Genomic DNA, 22,083 nt, shown 5'->3' with positions numbered 1-22,083 from the left:
GTTTATCCAATACATTCACTGACGAAGTGCAGGTTTGACACCGTGCCCATGAATAATTGAAATCTGCTGTATAAACTCTTCATGGTTATACTTCATATTCAAAACGTTACTCTGGCTTGCAAAATCACATCCAGACCAAAAAAAAAAAAAAAAAAAACCACGAGGTTTTACAAAAAACTATGAGAGCGCAACAAATTTTTTAAATTCATTTAAAAAAAATGGATCTGAAAACTTTTCAAAGCTCAAATCACTGTCGTCCATCTTGTTTGGTATGAACTGCCTGATAAAATTTGACGTTTGACCTTTTCAACTCCATCCAGCTTTTTGCGAGCCGAAAACGCCACGACTCCTGCAGCTGGTGCAAACAAATTAAATAAAAGAGTCAAAGGTCAAACCACTCAGAGCAGGAAGTCGTCTGCACTGCAGATCCCGATCGTGAATTAAGATCTACAAGCTGTCAAACTGAGCCCCCTCTGCACACATACCACGAATCCACCAGTGGTCACGTGTCTTGTTGGTCTCTGTGCTTAGAATAGCATCCTAAATGTGTAAATGGATTTGCTCACTGCCATCAGCGGGGGCTGGCATCACACACTTCGAAGGCCCGACACAATTTGCTGGTGTGACTCAGAGGTGTAACCGACCTCAAGACAGACAAGGACTATCGCAACACAGATAGAAGCAGAGGCTTCAACTCCAGCCGGACTGTTCGAGAGGCACGGGGAGACCTAAAATACTATGATCCAGATGATAAGATGTGGTGAAGCTACCCGGTGACTCCGGTGGACTTTGAGGATAAGCTGGCCTCTGACGGTTCAGGGCACCAGATTATGATGTAAAATTATGTGAGGAGGATAAAACAGCATTAAGGAAATGAAAAATGCTGCCATGTCACATTATCCTTACTGGATTGTTTTGTTCCAGAAAGCCGACTTGATTTTGAGCGACAGCTCCCCAAGGCGGGAGCAAAAGTCGGCCCTTCGCTCATCCATCAGCAGCAGATCAACGCCGCTTTTACAAAATCTGCTCTTTCCTCTTACTTTGAAACTTTTTGAGAACCCTCAAAGTGTATGACTAACTAAAGGCTCTGTCTGTCTGCTTCATTTTTCATGCCTCTTTTCTTGCTCTGCTGCTCTGAAGATGATGGATGCTCCTGAAATCTACGGGGACAGCCGGTCATTAGGCTTGAGGTAAAGTGAATCACGCTGCATGACTGTGCTGCGGAGGGTGCGGAGGGCCAGCAAAGAACGCTACAGAGAAAAAGTAAGAGACAAGGGAGTTGGTTTGAGCAGTCTTGTTGGCTGACATTACAGAGTCACATTGTAATGTGGCAGATAATAGCCCGCAGGTCAGGCTGGAGGCCTGGAGAGCAGCCGGCACCTGCTGCCATTCACTCAAGGTGACAATAAGCCAATGTCGTCAAGTCCTAGATACGGCTCTGCCTCTAGGTTTGTGCATTTCAGAGAGGTTTTCAAACCATCTGTGCTGCTCACATAAATCCGGTAAAAACAAAAATAAATATGAAAGCACCTACCGCCTGCAACACAGCCACCCTGCATCTGAACTGATCTTCTCTACAAATCATACTGCATGCAACCACCCGTTACAGAACAAAAGCCCCACTATATTCTCTGCATGAGCCAAAAAGTCTTTGTTCCACAGCAGGTTTGAATATGCAAATGCATTTTTTTTTTTTTTTTGTCCCTTCCAGACTTCATGATTTTTACCTTGCACTTGAAAGGCAAAGGCAGAGCTTGTGCTTTAAAAGCAGGTCTCCAGCTGGCTACAAACAGCAGAGATAGAGGTCGATGCTCTCTAGTGCTGCCTCCGCTGAGCGGTCTACCCTTCAAACGTTCAGACAGCCATGAGAGCCCCAAGAGACCATAAGTTCCTGTTCTGTAGCCAGCTCTCACTGCTGCTGCCCTTCCTGAAAACGCGCGCACACACACACACACACACACTAAGCGTTTAATTCACATCAGTATGTGAAACTTCAGCGAAGCTGCTTTTGCACCCCAGCATCACAGGGTGAAAAACACCTCTGAGGGAAGGAAAAAAGGAAGTCACAAACTTTACTGCCAAAACAACCTCGTGTGTTTTTAGGAATTAATTGAAGGCAGCTGGATTTTTTGGCACCAACAAGCAAATAACTGATCTACCCTGGATGTGGCACCTCCCTCCAAGTAATTTAACTGTAGCACAGGTCACTGCAAGAGGGGAGAAAGCACTTAAATGTTTACTGCTGTTTATTTTTTAACTTGCAAATGATAAATTTAAAGTGAAGAATACCTGCCCTCTCTAATAATCATTAGACCTCAATGAGCTCCAAAAAAAAAAAAAAAAAAAAAAAGATCAAAGAAGGCGGCAGCTTCGCAAACTGAATTTTCAACAGCCAAACATACAGTAAAAACTTCAGAAAGAGACATTTGAGGAGGCAAAAATCAGAGCAGAAAGGGCCAGGACATCCTCACTTCTAGCACGGGTTCAGTGTGCTACGGTGCACTCCGAGTCTGTTAAAATTTCCAGGTCAGGCTTTTACTTTCCCTCATCAAAGCAGACACTGAAACTGAAAGAGCAAGAATTCAGTTGTTTTCCAAAGTGAATTCTTTATATGACTAATAAGTGACCTTTATGAAGAAAACAGGCGGAGTTCCCCATTTCAAATTACAGCACAATAACAGTTCAACACAGTGTTACTTTGAAGAGTGCTCCTTCCTCCAGCCTCGTTCGCATCCATCCAGGGAATGAAAACTGGATAAAACCCAAAAATAAATGAAACCATTAGCGAGCTGATCCGCTCCCCCATTACTGACAATGCAAAATCAGTACAGCGGCAGCTCATCCGCGTGGGAGCAGATTGTTGAACAAGTACCGGTTCAGTCATTTTTCAAGAGGTTTGCAGGGCTCTTCACAGCAGCCTGCCATCAGCTTCTGTAAGTACACCTCACACTCAGCAGTAAACAGAGGGACCGTGCGTGCACACGGATAGAGGTTCGGCTCTGTGGGCAGCAGAAAATGACACTCGTCAGCCTCTTATGAGAGCCACATGACAGCAGCCGTCCCCCTCACCGGCAGCACAGTCAGATGTGAGCGCTGTGGTAACAGCACTTTTCTGCTTGGATGAACTCGAGTCAAACAGCTGAAAGTCACCTGCTTTAAGTCAAAAATAGTCCTGGTTCATCTGCCGTCACGGTTTGAAAGTGTCACACCTTTGATGTGCATGTCAGACATGAATTTTTGAAACCTAAGCTAAAATCCTTGTCTTTAAATACATGCATATCAACAGTAAGACTGCACACATTTTGTACTAAGAAAAACTAAGCCGACAGCTCAGAGGCTGATCAGAACCTCACTCGTGGTGAGTCCTATATAAAAGACTCTAGCACAATGAGTCCAGAGCCTTCAACCTTCAGCTTGCCCATTATTGCTTGCAATGTTTAGTACTGATCTTGTAAAGGAGAAATATTTTAAAATACACCTGCACAACTGAAGTGCCTTAGATGTTTACAGATACGACATCAACATGAGGCTGCAAGATTTGAAGACCAGTGTGAGCATCTTTTAAGTGCAAGCTACCAGCTGCAGAAAACCTACCCTACTAATATTCTTCAAGTTTAGTGCAGAACATTTGCAAACTTGCAAGGTTTGTGTTCATGTTGTGCCGTACATGAACAGTAACATGTCCAAGCTGAAATCCAGTTCCCCTTATGCTCCCAACTCTAGTTTTATGTAGCACTACTGCCATCTGGTGGTAACACACAAGCAGGCCAAGGCAAAGGCAAGGCAAGGCAAGGCAAGGCAAGGCAAGGCAAATTTATTTGTATAGCACAATTCAACAACAAGGTGATTCAAAGTGCTTTACAGAGACATTAGAAACAAAAACAAATAAAAAGCATGATTTAAAATTGATTAAAACTAACTAACTAAACACACACATTTCAAACCTGTTCGCGCGATCTGAACCCTTATCGTAAGGGGAGCTACCAGTCCTTCTGTGGACGAGCTACTTTCTATTTTAAATTCCCTGAATTTAAAATACTCTCTAGACCCAGCTGGGGAGCTACCCAGAGCTCTAAACCCACTTAACAAACAAACAAAACAGTATATAAAATCAAAACAGATAAAATCAGAACAGTAGATAAAATCAGTAGTTAATGTAAGTTTTGAAATTTAAGCTTAACAAACAAAACAGTATATAAAATCAAAACAGATAAAATCAGAAATAGATAAGATCAGTAGTTAGTGTAAGTTTTGAAATTTAAGCTTAAAAGTGTGGATTTGGTGCTTTATTCAAATGCAGCTGAGAACAGGTGAGTCTTCAACCTGGATTTAAATAAACTGAGTGTTTCAGCTGATCTGAGGCTTTCTGGGAGTTTGTTCCAGATATAAGGAGCATAAAAGCTGAATGCAGCTTCTCCGTGTCTGGTTCTGACTCTGGGAACTGATAAAAGACCGGATCCAGATGACCTGAGGGATCTGGAAGGTTCATACTGCGTCAGGAGGTCACTGATGTATTTTGGTCCTAAACCATTCAGAGCTTTATAGGCCAGCATCAGAACTTTAAAGTCTATCCTCTGACGGACAGGCAGCCAGTGTAAAGACCTCAGAGCTGGACTGATGTGGTCCACTTTTTTGGTCTTAGTGAGGACTCGAGCAGCAGAGTTCTCAATGAGCTGTAGTTGTCTGACTGATTTTTTAGGTAGACCTGTAAAGATGCTGTTACAGTAATCAAGCCTACTAAAAATGAATGCATGGACTAGTTTTTCCAGGTCCTGTTGAGACATCAGATCTTTTATCCTTGATATATTCTTGAGGTGATAGTAAGCTGACTTTGTTATTGTCTTAATGCGTTTTTCTAAGTTTAGGTCTGCATCCATCACTACACCCAAATTTCTCGCCTGGTTTGTGGTTTTTAGATGTATAGATTGAAGTTCTCTGGTGACCTGTAATCGTTTTTCTTTGGCGCCAAAAACTATTACTTCAGTTTTGTTTTTGTTTAGTTGGAGAAAATTGTGGCACAACCAGTCATTAATTTCCTCAGTGCATTTACCAAGAGCCTGTACAGGGCCTCGGTCTCCTGGTGACATTGTGATATATATTTGTGTGTCATCTGCATAGCTGTGGTAGTTTATTTTGTTGTTCTTTATAATCTGTGCCAGTGGGAGCATGTAAATGTTAAACAGAGGGGGTCCCAAAGGGATAAAGTTTTATTGAATTATGAAATATAAACATACAAGAACAACCTGCAACAAAGACACTCAATATGACACGCTAAACAGCAGGGCAGGAGACTTCAGGAGTGGGCACATCAACTCCCTGTAGAGACAAGAAAGCTGAGCCGATTCAGCCGTTCAACAATTCGTTTACAGAACCGTGCCGCCACTCAGCTCACCGTGTTCACGTCGTCAATGACGACATCCTTCTCCGAAACCTCAAGGTCACTTTCTGTGTCATTGTGCGAGCGGTATTCTTCACTCTCCGTCTCTACAGAGCTGGGCTTTAAAAGAAAGGAAGCGGCCATGTTTTAAGATGCTCTTCATGTCTGTAACTAAAATTAAAGCCACAGGCTAAAGAAACCAAGCGTGTGGTCTCTGGAGTGAGTTTTACAACTTTAAATTTACAGCTCTGCATAAAACTAATGGGGGAGAAAAATACACAGCAGAGTTTGCTTCCTTGTCTCCCCCCCGCACAATACCAACCTCATAGTCAGGGTCAACCTCAGGTCCATCATCGTCAGCAGCAAGCTCCTGAGAGAGCGCCTCCACCCAAGTCTGCTGCTCCTCCACATCATCGTCCTCCTCCTCGTCATCTACGTCATCCTGTTTTCTCTTACTGCCCTTTCCACAGGGCTTTGCAGGAGACACTCTGATTTCTGTTCACAAAGCATGACCTTTCATGATGCAGTGTTCACTCAATTTCAGAGAAAACTTTAAAAGTTAATTTATATTTAAACCTTCAAGCAGGAGAAAAACACTTTAATTAAATCATGTACAAGAGTGTCCTGCTCAGAGGGGACAACAGTACAATCATAAGTTCCATATACTGTATGGCACATCCAAACACTACTTAAGCACAAACAATAACACTTATAAACTTCAGGATCAAAGAATGAATACCTAGTGAAAGTAAACTGAACTTGCCACGAGTGTCTGAAATTCTTAAGTTTTGTTCAGTAAGCGGCTGCAGAAGGCCAGACAACTTTTTAATTACACATAAGGCTGCTTAGTCAATCAGCTTTTTAACAAGAGGTTCAGATAAACATTGTTTTACTGCTGAATTGCTCAAACCGTTTGTTTCATGATTCTAAACAGAGTCCCTCAGTAACTCTAAAAACTGAAATATTCTGTAGGCAAAGCTGCAAGCCAGCAGTTATTCACATTAACAGTTGAAGAGTCAAAGGTAAAACGTAGAGCCAGTACAAGTACATTTGGCCCCATTTTCAAATTCTTTTCTCTACTAATGTCACAAACTGTCATCTAATTGTCTCCACTGACTTATTTTAAGTATCAGCCGTGTCTGAACAGTGTGACAGTGGGATCAGTCCGTGTCCTGTTCATATTATTCGACAAAATAAACAACATGCACCTACCTGGGGACAGGGACAGTCCGATTCTGCTGGACACCGGATAGCCGAGGGCACTCTGCATCCAGCGGGGCAGGACGTACAGCAGCAGGCGGGTGACCCGGCTTAGGCGCTTGCGGCCTGTGAGGCTCTGGCGCCCAGGGCTGGAAACCGTGGGGTTAACGAGGACGTTTTCCTTTGTCTGCCGTAAGCCCAGCACCCACCAAAAGCCGCGGTATGCACGCACCTGCAAATCAGAGCAATGTTACTTTAGCTAAAGCTGGAGAGAGGGGTGTAACTTTGTCAGCTACGTACAACGATGCCAAAGGGCCAGAAGAGGCCGCGCAGCAGGGAGGGAAGCACCCCGTCTCTCCTCACAACTCTGTCCTGCAGGTAAGTAGACACGACCGGTGAAAAAACAAAACACAAACAACCTTCCTGCTAGTGCGAGAGGACCCGAGCAGCTAGCAGAAGCGAGAAGTCCCCCTCTCCTTTACCTCAGTATTGTTAGTCTGGACCCGGACCTGATCCTGCCCCAGCTCCACAACTTCGCTGACGCCCTCAAGACTCATTCTTCTGCGGGCTAAAACCTGAAGCTGGAGGGCTGCGATAGACCGAGGACGAACTGAGAAACCACAGCTTGTGAAGGAGTTAGAGCATGAAATGTACCCTGAAGCGTCAACGCTGCAGCCAATCAATGCAGACAAATGCACCTGCTGCAATCAGCGCGAGCCAATGAGCAAATCGCCAATTAACCTCCATCAGGCCAAAAAAGGCGGGCAAAACGGTTTGGGCTGGGAGGGATCACAAACGGGTTATAGAAAACTTAAAATGCAGCCGTGAAATATACACGTGTCTCTGCAACTGAAAAATATATATGTTTTCTATCAGCGCTTAAACATGCGATCTGTAAGTCAAAGTTTTGGGTTGTAATCTCAAAATTTCTGCTACATAACTTGAATTTCGGGGGGCCAACTTCTTGTTATTTTTACATTACTAAGTCTAAGACCAACGCTAAAATTTACTTCAACCCCAGTTTAGTTAGAAAGTTGAAATGTATTATTTTATTTATTTTTTAAAATGTATTATTCATTTATATCTCTGTCGATATAAAGCGGTCAGGGGGTGAAGGCCGGGTTCTTGAAAGATGGGAATAAACCATACTGGCCCCGTTAACAAAGACTGCCTCCAGACTGCAGGGAACTGTGCTACTGTTGGTGGAAGAGTGGATGTAAGATTGGGGACTCTAAATGTAGGGACAGTGCAAAAGGTTGGATGTCAAAGGTCGGGTGTGATGGAGGCAGATGAAGCACTGTGGTGAGTCCTAAATAGAGCAGCTGAAAGAAGGAGAAGGCTAACATTTGTAATATAAAGTTATTTCCTAAGAAAATGTTTTATTGTCACAGAAGCTTGCTTTCTGCCCACCTCTGATCAGATCAGCTGGGTGACCTGTGTGTGCTGTTTTACCGACAGGGACGTTGCAGAGCGCCCTCTGGTGGACAAACATTCCAACATCAACAATCATAAAATACAAGTGTTTGTGTTTCCCTTTTTTAATTTTTAATTTTCATTTAACGGCCATTATAATTGTAGATACCGATGTATCAGCTAAAATCAGCCCCACTTATATACTGGGTGGGTTTTACAGTTTATTAATCAACAGAACAGTTTACTAGAACTTTTTAAATATCACAGATAAATATTTACTTTGTAGAATTCATACATATTTGCAGCTTAGCTGTTTGTTTTTAAACATCCTTTTTGCAAAAGCTGCAATTTTACAAAATCTAATTTATAAGGGAGCGATGGGTACTCTTCACTGTTTTATTAGTCACTAATAAAATATGCAATAGCACCTGTCCCACTGCAAATAAAAAAAAATGTGCGAATCTTAAAATGTTAAACAAGTTTCTTTTCAAAATCTAAACCCTTCATGTAGTTACCAGAATACAACATCTGTCCTGCGTGCTCCTTGGCACACAAAGAGGTTTAAAAAAGAGGCCCATCATTAAGCTTCCATACTTGACAGTTTCCCTAATTGGAAACTGTTTCCGCTACCTGTCTTCGTCACATTTACGCACCCTTTGATGCATTTGCTGGAGGACAAAGGGATGTGGAAAAGCATAAAAGGTGCCTCTCCCCACTCCTATTTCAAAATCTACAGACGCTCCGAGCCTGTGTGCAGAGAGGGTTAAAGAGATTTAAACATGAATAAGAATCCCGTCACCAGAACGTTCACCATTGGAGCTATCTGCAGCGGAAGCAAAGCTTCAGATGATTTCCCCACAGGACGTAGGCACAGCAGTGCAGGGATCCAGGCGCTTTCGTGGGCTACCGGCACCGCAAAGTCCTTCGATTCCCATGAGAACATTTTTCCGAATATCCTGACTCCTGACAGCATCCCACAGTTCACCATTCCAAGTCTGTCTGTGCAGACTGGCTTCAGATCACTGGACAAGGAAAGTAACAAAGAGAGAGAAGGGGGCTCAGAGATGACGCCAGAATCCTCAGTTTCTTCGGCCTGCGCCACGGTCTCGTCATCTGCATCATTCTCCAGCTTTGCTTTAGTTCGGTCAGAGCGCAAAGCTGAGCGGTGTGTTTCAGACCCTTTAACCAAGAGGAGATCTCTCCTTCAGAGGGAGCTGCACTCTCCTTGCTCCTACAGTGAGACCCAGCATTGCCTTGACCCCGCAAGCAAAGCCGCTCTCTCCCTGCCGCACTTGACCAAAATCACCACCCCCTACGGCTTCGTCACCTTAAGTCAGAGCCCCCAGATGGCAAGCGAGGAGGCACTTCTCTGCCAAGCAGGCCCGCACCGCTTAAATAAAAATGACAAGAATTCATACTGGCTCAGCAGAGCTCCCGGGAAAAGCACAGAAGACATTAAAGGCAAGTCCTCCCACCTGTCAGGGCCGGAGAAGAGACTATCCAAACACTTGGCTGACTCACAGTCTAAGAGAGCACTACAGGCTTCTTCTGCTGTCTCCTCCACCACAGTTTCATCGTCTCCACCACCAAGGCAACCAGATGAGAGCCGTAAACCCCGCTTCTACGAGGTCATAAAGAAACACTTCATCTCCCGCCATTAGAAACATCACTATATATTTGACTGTGTGGTAACAATGCCAAGAAAATATGTTATGTATTTATTTAAATTTGCATGTAAAAATAAAAGTTTTCCTCCCGTGTAAAACACTGAAAACTAATTAAATTGTACCAGATTTTGTCACTACTCTGGTGTCACTTTCAAATATCGATTTAGTATTGAAGCACCTGGTTCTGGTTAACCAAATTTCAGAACCCTTTGGGACATTTTTTCAGGTCTTCTGGTATACCCACCACACGTCTGGTAAACACTTCCTCTTCTGTCTGCTTGTCATTGCACACATTGAATACTGAAAAAAATTTTAAAAGCTTATCACACCGTCACAAGGTTTCGAGACAGCTTGTCTGTATACCTGCATGCAACTAAAACTCAGACATGATTGGTTTATACAACCAGACACAAAGCAGAAGTGGTTTGTTTCACAAAGAGTTCAAAGTCTAGAGCTGAGCACAGAGGAAGATCACCTTTAAGATTCACTGAGGATATTCCACATCACCCGTGAGGTTAAGGTTAATGGATTCCTCTACCGCTTAAATGTCAGTCACTCTCAGTTTGCCTGCTCCTATTCACTTCCTCGCTGAACACGTATTTATGAGCCCTGAGTCCTGCAGCGCTGAATGCGTCCTTCTGCCAGATGAACCAAGCGCTTGCTCTTTAGCATATGAAGAGACCGCTGGTCGCCTAATACATCCTTGGAGCATGCGTCCTTAACCCTCCCACACACTGAAATTAAGCAGGTAAATATCATTATGGCCCAGAGTACCCTTATCTAAGCCGAGGGCGAGGGAAACACAAGGCTGACCCTTGAACACGGGAATAGATAAAGGTGATCTAAATTTAAAATCACCCGCCGTGCTGTTTCTGCGCGTGATTTAGGCCGTTCCTCGTGGCAAACAGGGGTTTCAGCTTTAATGAAAGTAAAAGAGGAGGAGATGAAAGAAAAAAGGCATGCAGAACATCTGTGTTGATTAATATAAAACAAGTTGGAGAGGTTCATATCGCAGTCCATCTGAATGTATTTTTATTGTGTTGTTATTGTATGTTCCTTAAATTGGACTCCACTGGTCAATATAACAATACAAACAAAAGCTGAATATTATTAGTTGAATTTTTTTTTCTTTTTTCTTTTTTTGCTTTATTTTAACATGTGCTGACTGTGGAGTTTGCATGTTGTCCCTGTGCGTGGGTTAAAGTCACCTTATGCAGATGCAAGAGAGATGTTTGTATTTCCTGTCTCAGAGCGATGCTGAGAAACACGCATTCATTACTTCTAGGCTGAAATATTCATTTTATCAGGTCAATCCAAAACACCACAGTGAGTGTACTGACAGGGAAAAGAAAGAGACATATAGACAGACCTCATGGTACCTTATATCCCAACAGAGCTCTTCGCTCTCAGACTGCTGGTTTACTTGTGGTTTGTATGACATTTAAAAGTAAAATGAGAACCTGCTCCCTCTACTTTCAAGGGACTCTAAACCTTCGTGTTTGATAAAGCAACCTAGAAACCCAGAAACCTAAAAGATTCAGAGAGTTTCTCTCATCCCAACCAGTCGCAGCAGATGGCCGCCCCTCCCTGAGCCTGGTTCTGCCGGAGGTTTCTTCCTGTTAAAAGGGAGTTTTTCCTTCCAACTGTCACCAAAGTGCTTGCTCATAGGGGGTCATATTATTGTTGGATTTTTCTCTGTATGTATTATTGTAAGGTCTGCCTTACAATATAAAGCACCTTGAGGCGACTGTTGTTGTGATTTGGTGCTGTATAAATAAAATTGAATTGATTTAAAGAGGAGTGGGCCAAAATTCTCCTGAGCAACAACAAGAAACATCTCACTGCTGTTCTCACCAACAAGGGTTTCTTAACTAAGTACTCACTCATGCTTTGCTTGGGGACCAAATACTTATTTCATTCTATGACACACAGATGAGTTTGTTTTTTGAAATGTGGTTTTTCTGGATGCATACATAAGACTGGATGCACAGTGACATCTGGATTTTGGGTTGAGTTGGGAGATTTAAAAGAAATCAAACCAGAAGATATTTTAATCCAGATGAGCTCAGATATTTTGGGCATTCTAGTTTTGACACTGTGTAAGTACACTGGCTTTAAAGTTAAATGTCAGCTGAGGAGAGTTTGTTTGGCAGGAATGAGGCAGCGTGACCCACATTGTACTTGTGACCCTCTGATGTGCGCGTCCTTCTTCATTTCAGTTCTCAGACAGAAGTGAAAATTCAAAAGAAATTGGTCTGGTTACTTTCACTGAAAACACAGAAAGAGATTCAGCGCTAACGGCCTTCGTCACCGCCACCGTGCTGGAAGCCTCCATGGACTCCACAGTCAGCCATGATTACACGCTTTTACATGTGTTTATCAGTGACCTGCTGACTGCTGCAGTGAGTGTAAATATAACAGATACTGAAAAACTGCTTTTAGCCAGAGGCATTCTGGGATAGGACTACATTAAGGGAGCTTCATGGTGCAGAAACCAGAGATTAAAATATCATACAGCAACCTGTGTGCGCGCATGTGTGTGCATGTGAGGAGGGTTTCATACATGTCTCCGTTTATCAGTTGCATCACATCAAACCTTCTCCCCTGTAGTCAGGTGTTGATGCTGTCACACGGTTGTTTTTCTGTGCTGGCAGAGTGCGGTTGTAAGATTAAACTTTCTGCAGTCATTCATGTAATTAGAATATGAATATGAATTTCCTGTGTTTCCTGTCGCACTGTTTTCTCTTCAGGTGCACTGTAGTGTCAGTATTTGTGATCAGTAAACTATCCCTGGATCAAGTTAAGATTATATTCCAGACATTCATTCAAAGAGGTTTAAGGAACACCAACAGAAACACGGGCAGATGTTTATCAGAAGGCAGTTATTTGGTGTTTCCACCTGCACAAATATGTTTTCCTTCCATTTAAACCAGCAGTAGCAAGTACTTCAGAGAGCAGCGCGTGCATGAAAGCTACAAGTGCATCGGGCACATGAGAAAACCTAAACAGCACATGCAGATCAACTGCAACTGACAGAAGGGAGCAAAAATGAGTGCATGCTGAAGGTGCTCCGCTGTAACTGCTCTTCCCCATTTTGACAAGCTGAGGTTAGCTCAGAGAGCAGCTTTGCCCTCAGAACAGACATAACTTTTCCGGTGCCAACCTCAAAGTCTAACTAGAAACGATTAGAACGAAAGATAAGCAGGGCAGCCTCAAGAAGACACAAGTTTGCTTTAAAAATGTGCGACTACACGTGTGTGACTGTGAGAGGCAGCGAAACGCAGCAGGGGGAGTAACTGAAGCGGATGGGAAGTGTTTTATACTGACTGAGCTGGCCCCCTGAGCTTCACATGCACTCAGTTCAGTGACAGAAGCAAAGTGTGAGAGAAGTGGAAGAGCGGGTTAGGTGTTAGATTCCCGATGGCGTCTGCTTCAAGCAGCAGAGTGGACGAGCAGCCGCCGGCACTGCCTGTCAAACAGCACAGGTAAGCATTATCTTTCTGTCAGAAGGAGAAACCTTTATGGCTCCTTTTGACATGTTTTTCATTGAATTTTAATAATATTTTCACTCCACACCCAAACCTGACAATGGAGCAGCAGGCAGCTTTTGCTGTGCATATATTGCAATTGCATGTATTTCCTCAGGCATTCCAGCGTGGAGTCTGACTGCAGCCCTGTGGTACCACAGCATCAAAGTTCCGCATACAACGATGTCTTTCCTGAACCCACCGACTGCAATGCAGCCCAGTGCCCCATACACCAACGCTACGGTAGGTTTGGAGAACGATGACACCAAAATATCTCTGCAACAATAAATTAGGCAAATAGCACTGTGGTTTACTGATTACTGAAGTATATGGCTCGGTGTGATGGGGAAAAAAAATACTATTACATCTGGTTCTTTTTTCTCAGTTCGCCTTTCAGTTCATGAGAACTCGAGAGGAAGTCACCTTACAAAACTTTTACTTTCACTGAAAAGGCAAACGGGGTAAATGTCCTTATACTGAATGACTCCTTTGGAGGTGTGATTGTACTATGCAAGCAAGTTCCTCTCAAATAGGAGTGTCAAATTTTCTCTGGGCCACATGCATTCAGTTTCATATTAAGTAGGCTGCACCAGAAAAAGAAACTACTACTAAACAATTAATAATGAAGTACATTCTTAAAATATTCCCATTTATTGAGCCAACCCTCACCGATCAGCTCATGAACAGTCAGTGTTGTTTTTGTAAACATAAGTGCAGTTTCAGCAGTATGTCTGTTTTACAAAACTATTTTACCTCAGTGTGTCTCTGTATTGTGTTTAAACTACTTCCCCTTCTTTGCCTGCTGTTGTTGTCTGACTTTAATTCCTCTGATGGTGTTGCTCAGATCCGTGCAGACACCTGGAGAGATTTTACTCTGATATCAACCCACCGCCTGTCCCGAAGAAGAGGTTACATCGTGCTTTATCCCTCCCGCCCACCCATGTGCCTTCGTTGCCTCACATGTCACCCTTTTCTCCTCTGCAAAGATTCCCCCAGAACTTTGACAATCCGCTGTACATGATGGCACCCAAACAAGATCTTTTTTTCTCAGAGGAGCTAGAAGAGTTTAAACCATCCACAAGCAGTCCTGTCTCCGTAGTGTCCTTCTCCCAGCTGTCGTTTGACACTCCGGACGAAGATCTTCCCTACATCTTCCACAGCTTTGTCGATCAGGGGGTTGTTTCTCATGGGATTCAGCATCGCCATCTACTCTTTCTTAGAAGCATGGCACAGACTGTGGAGGCAAGGAATCTGCTAGAGGGCTCTAGAAGGGATGTGAGCTCATACCAGCCTCAGGACTTCCTCTTGCATAAGGGCAGCCAGCCAAAGGAGATTGGAAACATAACTTACTACAGCCTGCACAGCCCAAAGTTCCCACAGAGAGTGCTCGGTTTAAGGGTAATGTTGCATGTCTTTTATTCATTTTGCATAGTTTACAACCAGCTCTGTGTGCATGTTGTGATTTGTAGTTGTTACATTTCCCTTGAAATTGTCTGCAAAACCAAGTGGTAGGAATGTTGCTCATAGCAACCAGTAAAACAAATATGATCTTTATCGGCACTTGCAAGTGCTACAACGGCTTGTGGTGGCAAAAACGCTTCCTCTGAACTATAGTATACCCACGGCTGCAGCAGAGTCGACTTTTTTTGACATATTTATCACTCAGCACTTCAGTGGTTTGATTGCTGCTTCTCTGTGCAGGTACACAAACACATTGATGAGGTTTTCTCCACTCAAATCCAGCGGCAGCCGCCACACGTCAACGTGCGAGATGTTATTACTTATTTCCCAACCAGCAACAGCTACAGAACCAGTGAAACTCGAGATCCTGCTAATCCACCAGGTGGAAGCAGCACTGAGCGTGCAGCAGAAGCCACGAACCTCTGCAAGCTCACAGTTCAGTCTTTCCTCCAGAAAGGCCATGCCGTGAGCGTGGAAAGAGACCTGCCACACGCCAGCCTGGATGATTTTGTTAAAGACAGCAGCTCGCTGCAGAGCACAGACTCTGTGCGTTATTATAGACAGGTGTGTGCTCTGTTGCTGCAGATATTAATGGGTACACACCATCTATACAGTAAGAGAGGCACTGCAGCTGAGCTCAAACCCCAGGAGATCCTTCTAGTGTGGCCCGATGGGAAGAGGGACAAGGCAGAAAACAACTTGAATAAGGACGCCTCTGAGGAGAAGGAAGAAACGGAGTGGGTAAACACTCCAGAAAAAGGGAGGATTCAGACGTTATGGAGGACGAGAGGCTGTCCTCGTGTGGTGCTAAAGCCACAGACTTTCGCTCAACCCCTCACCTCCATCAAATCTCAAATTACAGCTTTAATCCAGTCCTGCTGGCAAGAGAGTGCGACATCTCCGGGTTCAGTACCAGATGTTTGCAAATCCTCCTACCAAAAAGGGCTTCTTCATCTGTCCTCTCTGCTTGAGAGCGACAGCGGGGCTCAGATGGTGGACATGGTAGCCATGCTTCAGGTGCTCCTCTGGGGCCCACACGTCTCTATCTTCAACCAAGGAGGCCCTGCAACCACCATTATACATAACTGGCTGACAGTCAAGCGGGCGCTGCTGGTTATGAAGTTGGCCGAAAAGGGGCTGATCGAGGATCGGTCTCTTCTGGACTGGGAGGACTGTATGTGCTTGCAGTATCTGTCCTTTACAGACTCTGAAACAGTTGCGAGTGTGGCCAATGAGCTGTGGCACACAGTGAACGCTGAGCAAAGTTTATAGTCGATATCAAAGGAGTCCGTCGTTATCACCCGACTGAAAGGGAAAAACAGTCCAGATTGAGGAATAATCCACTTCAGTGCATTCTCCTTCATCAGCTGTTCATGTGCTGCACTTCATAATGTAAAACTAGTCTATTAAAAAGACTCCACTGGTTTAAAAAAAAAAAAAAAAAAGGCTGTTTTGTCAACTTCATCTGACTCTTGTGTCAGTTTTTGTCTGTACACTTTACTTCTCTCTAGTTATTGGGTGGGTTTCAAGTTAAAAAAAAAAAAAAAAAAAAAAGGTGTGAAGGTGGGGCATGGTTTCTGTTCTCAAGACCTTCACAAAAATACTGTGTGTAAATGAATGCGACTTCATGCAAGTTGTTGACTTTCTGAAGGGGATTAACCTTATTCCCCGTATCCCAAATCAAGACGTTACGAAATGCAGCCAGGAGCTTACACAGCTACTACTGGCTCTAGCTTTGGCTAACACAACTAAATGCTTTCTCCTTTTAGAGGGTGTAATTATGTTTCATGACACCACAGAAACCACAGTTTAAGGTGAGCACTTTTATTTAGTACAGTTACAACATGCACGTCCCTATCAAGTGTATCGAAACAAATTAAAATCATGCACACATTAAAAAAAAAAAAAATCAACAGGAGAATCAACTGAAATCTATATTTCTAATTACATGAGTAAGCTCAATATAACTCATAAATATATTTGAGATGATGAGGGTTTAGAGAGAACGAGCAGGAAGCCAACACTACACATCGGGGAAAGTATCACAGCAGTAAGGATGCATTGCCCAAATATTACGTGTCGCTTGATTTACATTCCTGACATATTAACATCTTACCCTAGTGCAAATCGTAATGAAACACAGCACGTGGCAGGTAAAACACACCTCAACCATACTGAGCTTGGATGACATTTTTATAAACAAAATTATAAAGATGTGGTTGTGGATTGAAATAAAAAACAACAAACAAAAAAAAGATTTTTAACTGCTCAGCGTAATTTTAATCATCATCTGAAGAGTCACGCTCGATGCTGTAAGCCATGAAGAAAGCGTCAGGGCGGGAAGGGACGAGGGGATGACCTGGTCTCACAATCTCAAAGCCCAGGAAACTGAATGTACGCAGCAAGGATGCTATGGAGGACGACACAAGGAGAGATCAGAACAGAGCAAAAGCAGCTCATCTTCCATGAACATATAGACACGACACTGCCACTGTGAGTGTGCTGAAAAGCACCATGCAGAGAAAAGCTCTCAGCACTGTAAACACATCAGTACAGACTTGGACCAGATGTTAGAATCAACACACCCGTGACATTTCATAATCACACTGTTCACTAACAGCATCTGTGGTGGTACAGTGGACATTAGTCTGCATAACATGAGTAAGTTAGTTAATTATTAGATAAATCAGCAAGACTGTGCTCAGAAACATCCGGCACGTGTTGCAACATCTGAGCTCTTTAACGAAGAGTCTGGCCTGAGTCCAGTGCTACTTATTTTTGGAGTCGTGAGCAGTACATCGCACATTTATTACAGGTCTGGAAACTAGTGTGAAGAGGTAATGAGGTTCATAACATCTGCAGGCAGTATGCATTTAAAACATGCTTAACAACAAAAACATTACTCTGTTTCCTGATATAGCTCAGTATTTTATATAAAGCGTTAACAGTTTTAATTTGCATCAAAGAAAAAACAAAAAACCCCTCACCTCTATCATCACGGCTCTTGTGAAAACAGATGAAAACGTGGTCAACCTGCAGCTGCTCTTCTGCAAACTCCAGCAGAAGGGCAAAACTGGAAAGAAACAGAGCAAACAAGAAGGGTTAATGTTTTGTCAGAGGGTTGTTAATAATTTGAGGCAGAGCACATTTCACCCAAAGATTAGAGGTCCTTCGTTTATTTATTTATTTTTTTCCAAATACCATTTTTGCTTTTAAGATTTTTTTTTCCAGTGTGGATGTGAATATTATTATACCTGCCTATATACTGCATCAGGAAACACGAGTAGATGTGTGTTTCTGCTTTAGCAGTTACCAGTAAATAAAAGCGTCTGGTCTACTTCCTCTTACTTGAATCACTTGCAAACAAGTTTTGCCTGCTCACCTGTCTTTGCTGCCCTCGGGCAAAGCTCCAGGAGGGATTTCAACGTACAGGTTTCCTCCTTTCAGCGCCGCCCTCCATACACAGTGCTTTCCTTCGGAGCGCCGGGGCTCAAAGAGTAAGAAGCGCACTCTGCTATTGGCAGGGGAAGGTTCCTCAAGAACCAGCAACTGAGCATCCTGGGAAAGTGTAGTTTAGGTTATGTTAAAAATTAAATTGCACATACCAGCAGGGAAATTTCTGTATTTCTTTTTAAGCTTTCATCACTTACAGAATAGAACAGCTTAGCTGAAAGATTGCGATCCCGTTGGTCATTCCCTCGCCCACCTGGGATCTTCAGGGGTGGGAGAGGGGCATCAGGAGCACCACAGAGGCCCCGGACACGGGTTACTGCAACAGCGGGAGCACCTCAAAGGACTTGAGATACTGGATAGCGAAACAAACGCACACACAGATGGAACCATCATGAGCTGGGTATTCAGTCGAGATTCTGCTACCAAACACAAACCAAACTCTTTATAAGCAGCAGGTTCGGCACAAATTAAACTGCAGAGTGACTCATCTGCAATACTGCAGTAAAACATTTGCTAACCCCGAGTGAGTCTTCAGACACAAAAGCACAAGACTGGGGGAATCGGTTCAATCAATAACCGTTCCTGTGTTGAGCACAGATGCGTGCATGACGTGCCGACGGATGAGGAACGCGTAACGGAAAGGAGAAGTGGTTTATGTCACACCACCACATCACTGATGCCTCACTTAAACTGTTAGCAATTTTCTGTCAGCTGTCAGTCAAATATTGACCACCAACTATGAGAAATTGTTTGCTTTTGTCTCACAAAGACACATCGAGGCTACGGCTCATGTGGGAAAGGAAGCAAACTTCAGAAAGCTAACGTTTGTCAGGCACACTTCTGCTGCGGTCACTTTAAGCTTGTTCCACGGTTCTCACAGGAAACCTGCCAGAAGAACGGGCTATTTTTTCCTCTAGCCACTAGCCTACTTTAGCCCTTCACTCACTGTGTAGCTCCAGTTTAAGAGACGGGGATAAACAATACTCAACAGCCATTATAATCCAGTGCTGTGTCACAGCACTCCTCAGATTTAGCTTGCTGTGACTGCATACATTTACAGCTTTGAGCAAAGGCCTGTTCACTGGGATTCTATTAGGAACAAAAATAACAGCACCGCAAACACCATCACACACAGAGATGCTCTCGTACGCAAATGCCACCAATGCGCTACATGTTGAGCAGAGGTGCGGAAACCAGTGTCATTTGCAGTGTATAATATTCAACTTATGATCTCACAGAGGATTGGGATTTTAACCAAATGCAGTTACTCCCTAAATCCAGTAATCAGATTAGGAAAGGAAGCCACTTGCCATCCTTGCAGAACCCCTCAACGCCTCCTCCCTGCGATTTAAAGAGAACACGAAGTTCTCAGTCAGTTTCTACCTTTAGCGTTCTTTGAGACTGACATGTGAACAGTAGGCAGCACCGCACAATGACACCCTGGGGGTCATCTTAATAAAAACAGCTGCCGTGAATAGTGTTTGTAGGAGAGTCTGCTGTAAATGAACATCATTGTAAAGGACATCTGCACTAAATCTCATGCATCCATCTAGCAGAGAATCATCTTTAATCTCATGTTCTAGCCTGCACTGTTATAATGAGACTCTTTAATGTAGTATGACATTTGCGATGTGGTTTTTTTAGCTCACCTAACACGTTCTTGCTTTCAACAAAAGACAAATTAGCAGGTTAAAAAGGTAACATTCTTTAATGCAGGGTTAAATTTGCACAAGTTTAAATACCTTTGATTTTATCAGGTGGTCAAAGATGAAAAGAATGAAAAGAAAAGGCCTAGCCTTCTCTTAAGGTAACAGACTTTTTTACCTTGGGAGGGGGGGAGGCTATTAGCTGCTATAATAGATGTTATTTTAATGCATGCTTTATTATTGGAAGATGTGGATGTTAAACCACCCTTATCGCACATGATAGCTCTGTGTCAGCATATTCATAAAGCCATTTTTTCAAGCTTCGGCTTAAAGAGAAACACTATTATATAATATACATACATAATATCTAACCATGACAATTACATAACTATATCCAACTTCCAACCAACTAGTTGCCACGAGAAGCAAAAATACATCAAGATTTGTGTGTAGGCCATAACTTCCAAAATTCCCCATACAGCACCCACCCTGCCCCCCTCCGTCCCTCCTCCCCCGCAGTGGAAATTTCCTATGAGCGCCTCAAACACTATAGATCAGCACAAACAGAGCGCGTCAACAAATCCTGTCAGGGCACGAGTGGTGCAACCACAACCGACCACCAGACTGGGTTAATCGCTAACAACCAGTTTCGAGGCATCCATCCCCACCAGTCTCCTCACTTCCAGTCAATCGGTACTTGAACTGCACCCAAACAGGCACACGGCTTGCTGAAGAATGGCCCCGCAGCAGCTCGCATAAATCAAACCGAATCGGATTAAAAACATTACAAAGGTTTTTCTGAACGTCGGTAAAACGTATTCCCTGTCCGCCCACCTGGAACCCGTGTTTTCCAGAAGTTACTGGGTGTCTTATCGTGGGTTCAGAAGGGCGAAAAGAAAAAAATAAAATAAAATATATAAATAAATAAGAAAATCCCTGAAACCACGAATTAATCCGTACAGCCATCATTTTAACTACATGGTTAGCTAACTTTACATAACCCCGCGCAAAAACTGTCGTACTAGTTCTACATCACAAAAGCCACATCAAAAAAGATAGTAACATGGTTTCAAAGCCATTGATCATTTCCATTGCCAAGGACGAAAATATGAACGCATCCGTCAGATTACCTAATGCTAAAGAGCTAGCATTTAGCTTAAATGTCTACGCTAATATTTAAAGGGGAAACACACCTAGTAATGATAAAACACTCTTATTCCGCTTTTTAACACGCAAAATTTGTATTTTAAATGTTATAAATTATAATTCTAGTCGCAACCAGGTCTTAATAGAAAACCTTACGACACGTTAGCCCAGCCATCGATAACGCGAACCTGTGGCGTTTGACATATTAGCTGACGCGTTAGCATCTGTGAAGCTACCAAAGCGGCGCTGTCACTTCTAACATTTTGGTCATAATCCCGGTACTACGGTGTATTTAAGGTGATTAATATGCATCTTTTATGGAATTGAAATAAGCTACCCGTGATTAATAATGTTCTCTAGAAATGTCAACTGAAATAAGTGTCGCTGTTATGTAAACATGAAAGGCTGTGCTAGTCGCCCCACAGCGTATGCGAAAGCTAGGCCGCGGTTTTTAAACGTAGCTTAGCTTAGCTCACTGAGAGCAGCTGACACGGACCACAACATACCTTTCACTTTCAGGTTTATTACTGGACTTCTCGATAACAGGCATCTCGGGTAAGTTTCTCTCTTTTTCTCTAGCAAAACAGTGACTATTCAAAATCGTCTGTAGGTTAGATTTAACCATCCGGCCAGCGTCCACACCAGCTGCTCCCTCTGTCCTCTCCTCGTCACCGTATGCTGGGCTAACAAGCGGGGAGCTGCGGTATTTGGCAGAGGCGTGTTCTGTCAGTCTGACGTTTACTGTCGAAATGTGACGCAGTTACTCAGTACCATCACTTCACGGTGTAATAAAATATACAACAATAAAACAACGCGTACAGAATAAAAAGATTTATATCACAAAAGAATATCTAAGTAGTAATACATTGGGCTTTAGATTTGGCTTTAGATTGGGCACATCTTTTAAAAACAGCTGAAGACATTTTTATATAGAAAAGCTTTTGATTAATTTGTTATTACGTTGTTTTTATTGTTTTTTCATTGGTTTACCTTGCTGTTTTATTTACTGTTACATTGTTTCCATTTCTTGTACTGTAAAGCACTTTGTGATTTTTTTATCTATGAAAAGCGCTATATAAATAAATTTTACCTACTTACTGCGTACCCCTGGTACAGACGGTCTTGTTTTGTGTAGAATTAGCATAGCTTTTTCTATTTGTCTTTTGTTTTATATATATAATTTATCCCAAAAA

The 22,083-nt window shown here is 43.1% G+C and overlaps 3 protein-coding genes and 1 long non-coding RNA gene across 7 annotated transcripts; 2 read left to right on the top strand and 2 right to left on the bottom strand.

The window, feature by feature from the left end:
• Positions 1-5,189: 5,189 nt before the first annotated feature.
• Positions 5,190-7,265, bottom strand: org (oogenesis-related gene). Of its 4 annotated transcripts, none has more exons than XM_004552735.3 (6): positions 7,060-7,265; positions 6,878-6,949; positions 6,590-6,764; positions 5,700-5,872; positions 5,393-5,497; positions 5,190-5,333 (listed from the first exon to the last, which is right to left on the bottom strand). In XM_004552735.3, the coding sequence occupies exons 1-6, from the start codon at positions 7,132-7,134 to the stop codon at positions 5,259-5,261; spliced, it is 675 nt and encodes a 224-aa protein (XP_004552792.1). In that variant the 5' UTR covers positions 7,135-7,265; the 3' UTR covers positions 5,190-5,258. The 4 variants fall into 4 exon arrangements, with proteins under 4 accessions (XP_004552792.1, XP_012774967.1, XP_004552791.1 ...); XM_012919513.3 differs by having other exon boundaries at positions 6,590-6,809; positions 7,060-7,262; XM_004552734.5 differs by having other exon boundaries at positions 5,190-5,316; positions 6,590-6,809; positions 7,060-7,260.
• A 90-nt stretch (positions 7,266-7,355) lies between these two features.
• On the top strand, positions 7,356-8,753 carry LOC143415200 (uncharacterized). Its single transcript, XR_013095838.1, has 3 exons — positions 7,356-7,471; positions 7,678-7,879; positions 8,036-8,753. It is a non-coding gene; the product is annotated as an uncharacterized LOC143415200 (long non-coding RNA).
• Positions 8,754-12,782: 4,029 nt separating this feature from the next.
• On the top strand, positions 12,783-16,554 carry peak3 (PEAK family member 3). Its single transcript, XM_004552733.4, has 4 exons — positions 12,783-13,142; positions 13,303-13,427; positions 14,029-14,582; positions 14,886-16,554. The coding sequence occupies exons 1-4, from the start codon at positions 13,078-13,080 to the stop codon at positions 15,915-15,917; spliced, it is 1,776 nt and encodes a 591-aa protein (XP_004552790.2). The 5' UTR covers positions 12,783-13,077; the 3' UTR covers positions 15,918-16,554.
• Positions 16,454-21,595, bottom strand: oaz1a (ornithine decarboxylase antizyme 1a). The gene is given in 6 exon segments (XM_004552732.4): positions 16,454-17,055; positions 17,633-17,718; positions 18,028-18,203; positions 18,296-18,382; positions 18,384-18,450; positions 21,397-21,595. Coding segments are annotated over 6 exon segments (666 nt in total). The 5' UTR covers positions 21,516-21,595; the 3' UTR covers positions 16,454-16,924.
• Positions 21,596-22,083: the final 488 nt, after the last annotated feature.

The sequence above is a fragment of the Maylandia zebra genome, linkage group LG23 (assembly GCF_041146795.1).
Source record: "Maylandia zebra isolate NMK-2024a linkage group LG23, Mzebra_GT3a, whole genome shotgun sequence".
NCBI lineage: Eukaryota > Metazoa > Chordata > Actinopteri > Cichliformes > Cichlidae > Maylandia > Maylandia zebra.
The sequence above is the reverse complement of the archived record's forward strand: the minus strand, read 5'-3'. Positions and strand labels throughout refer to the sequence as shown.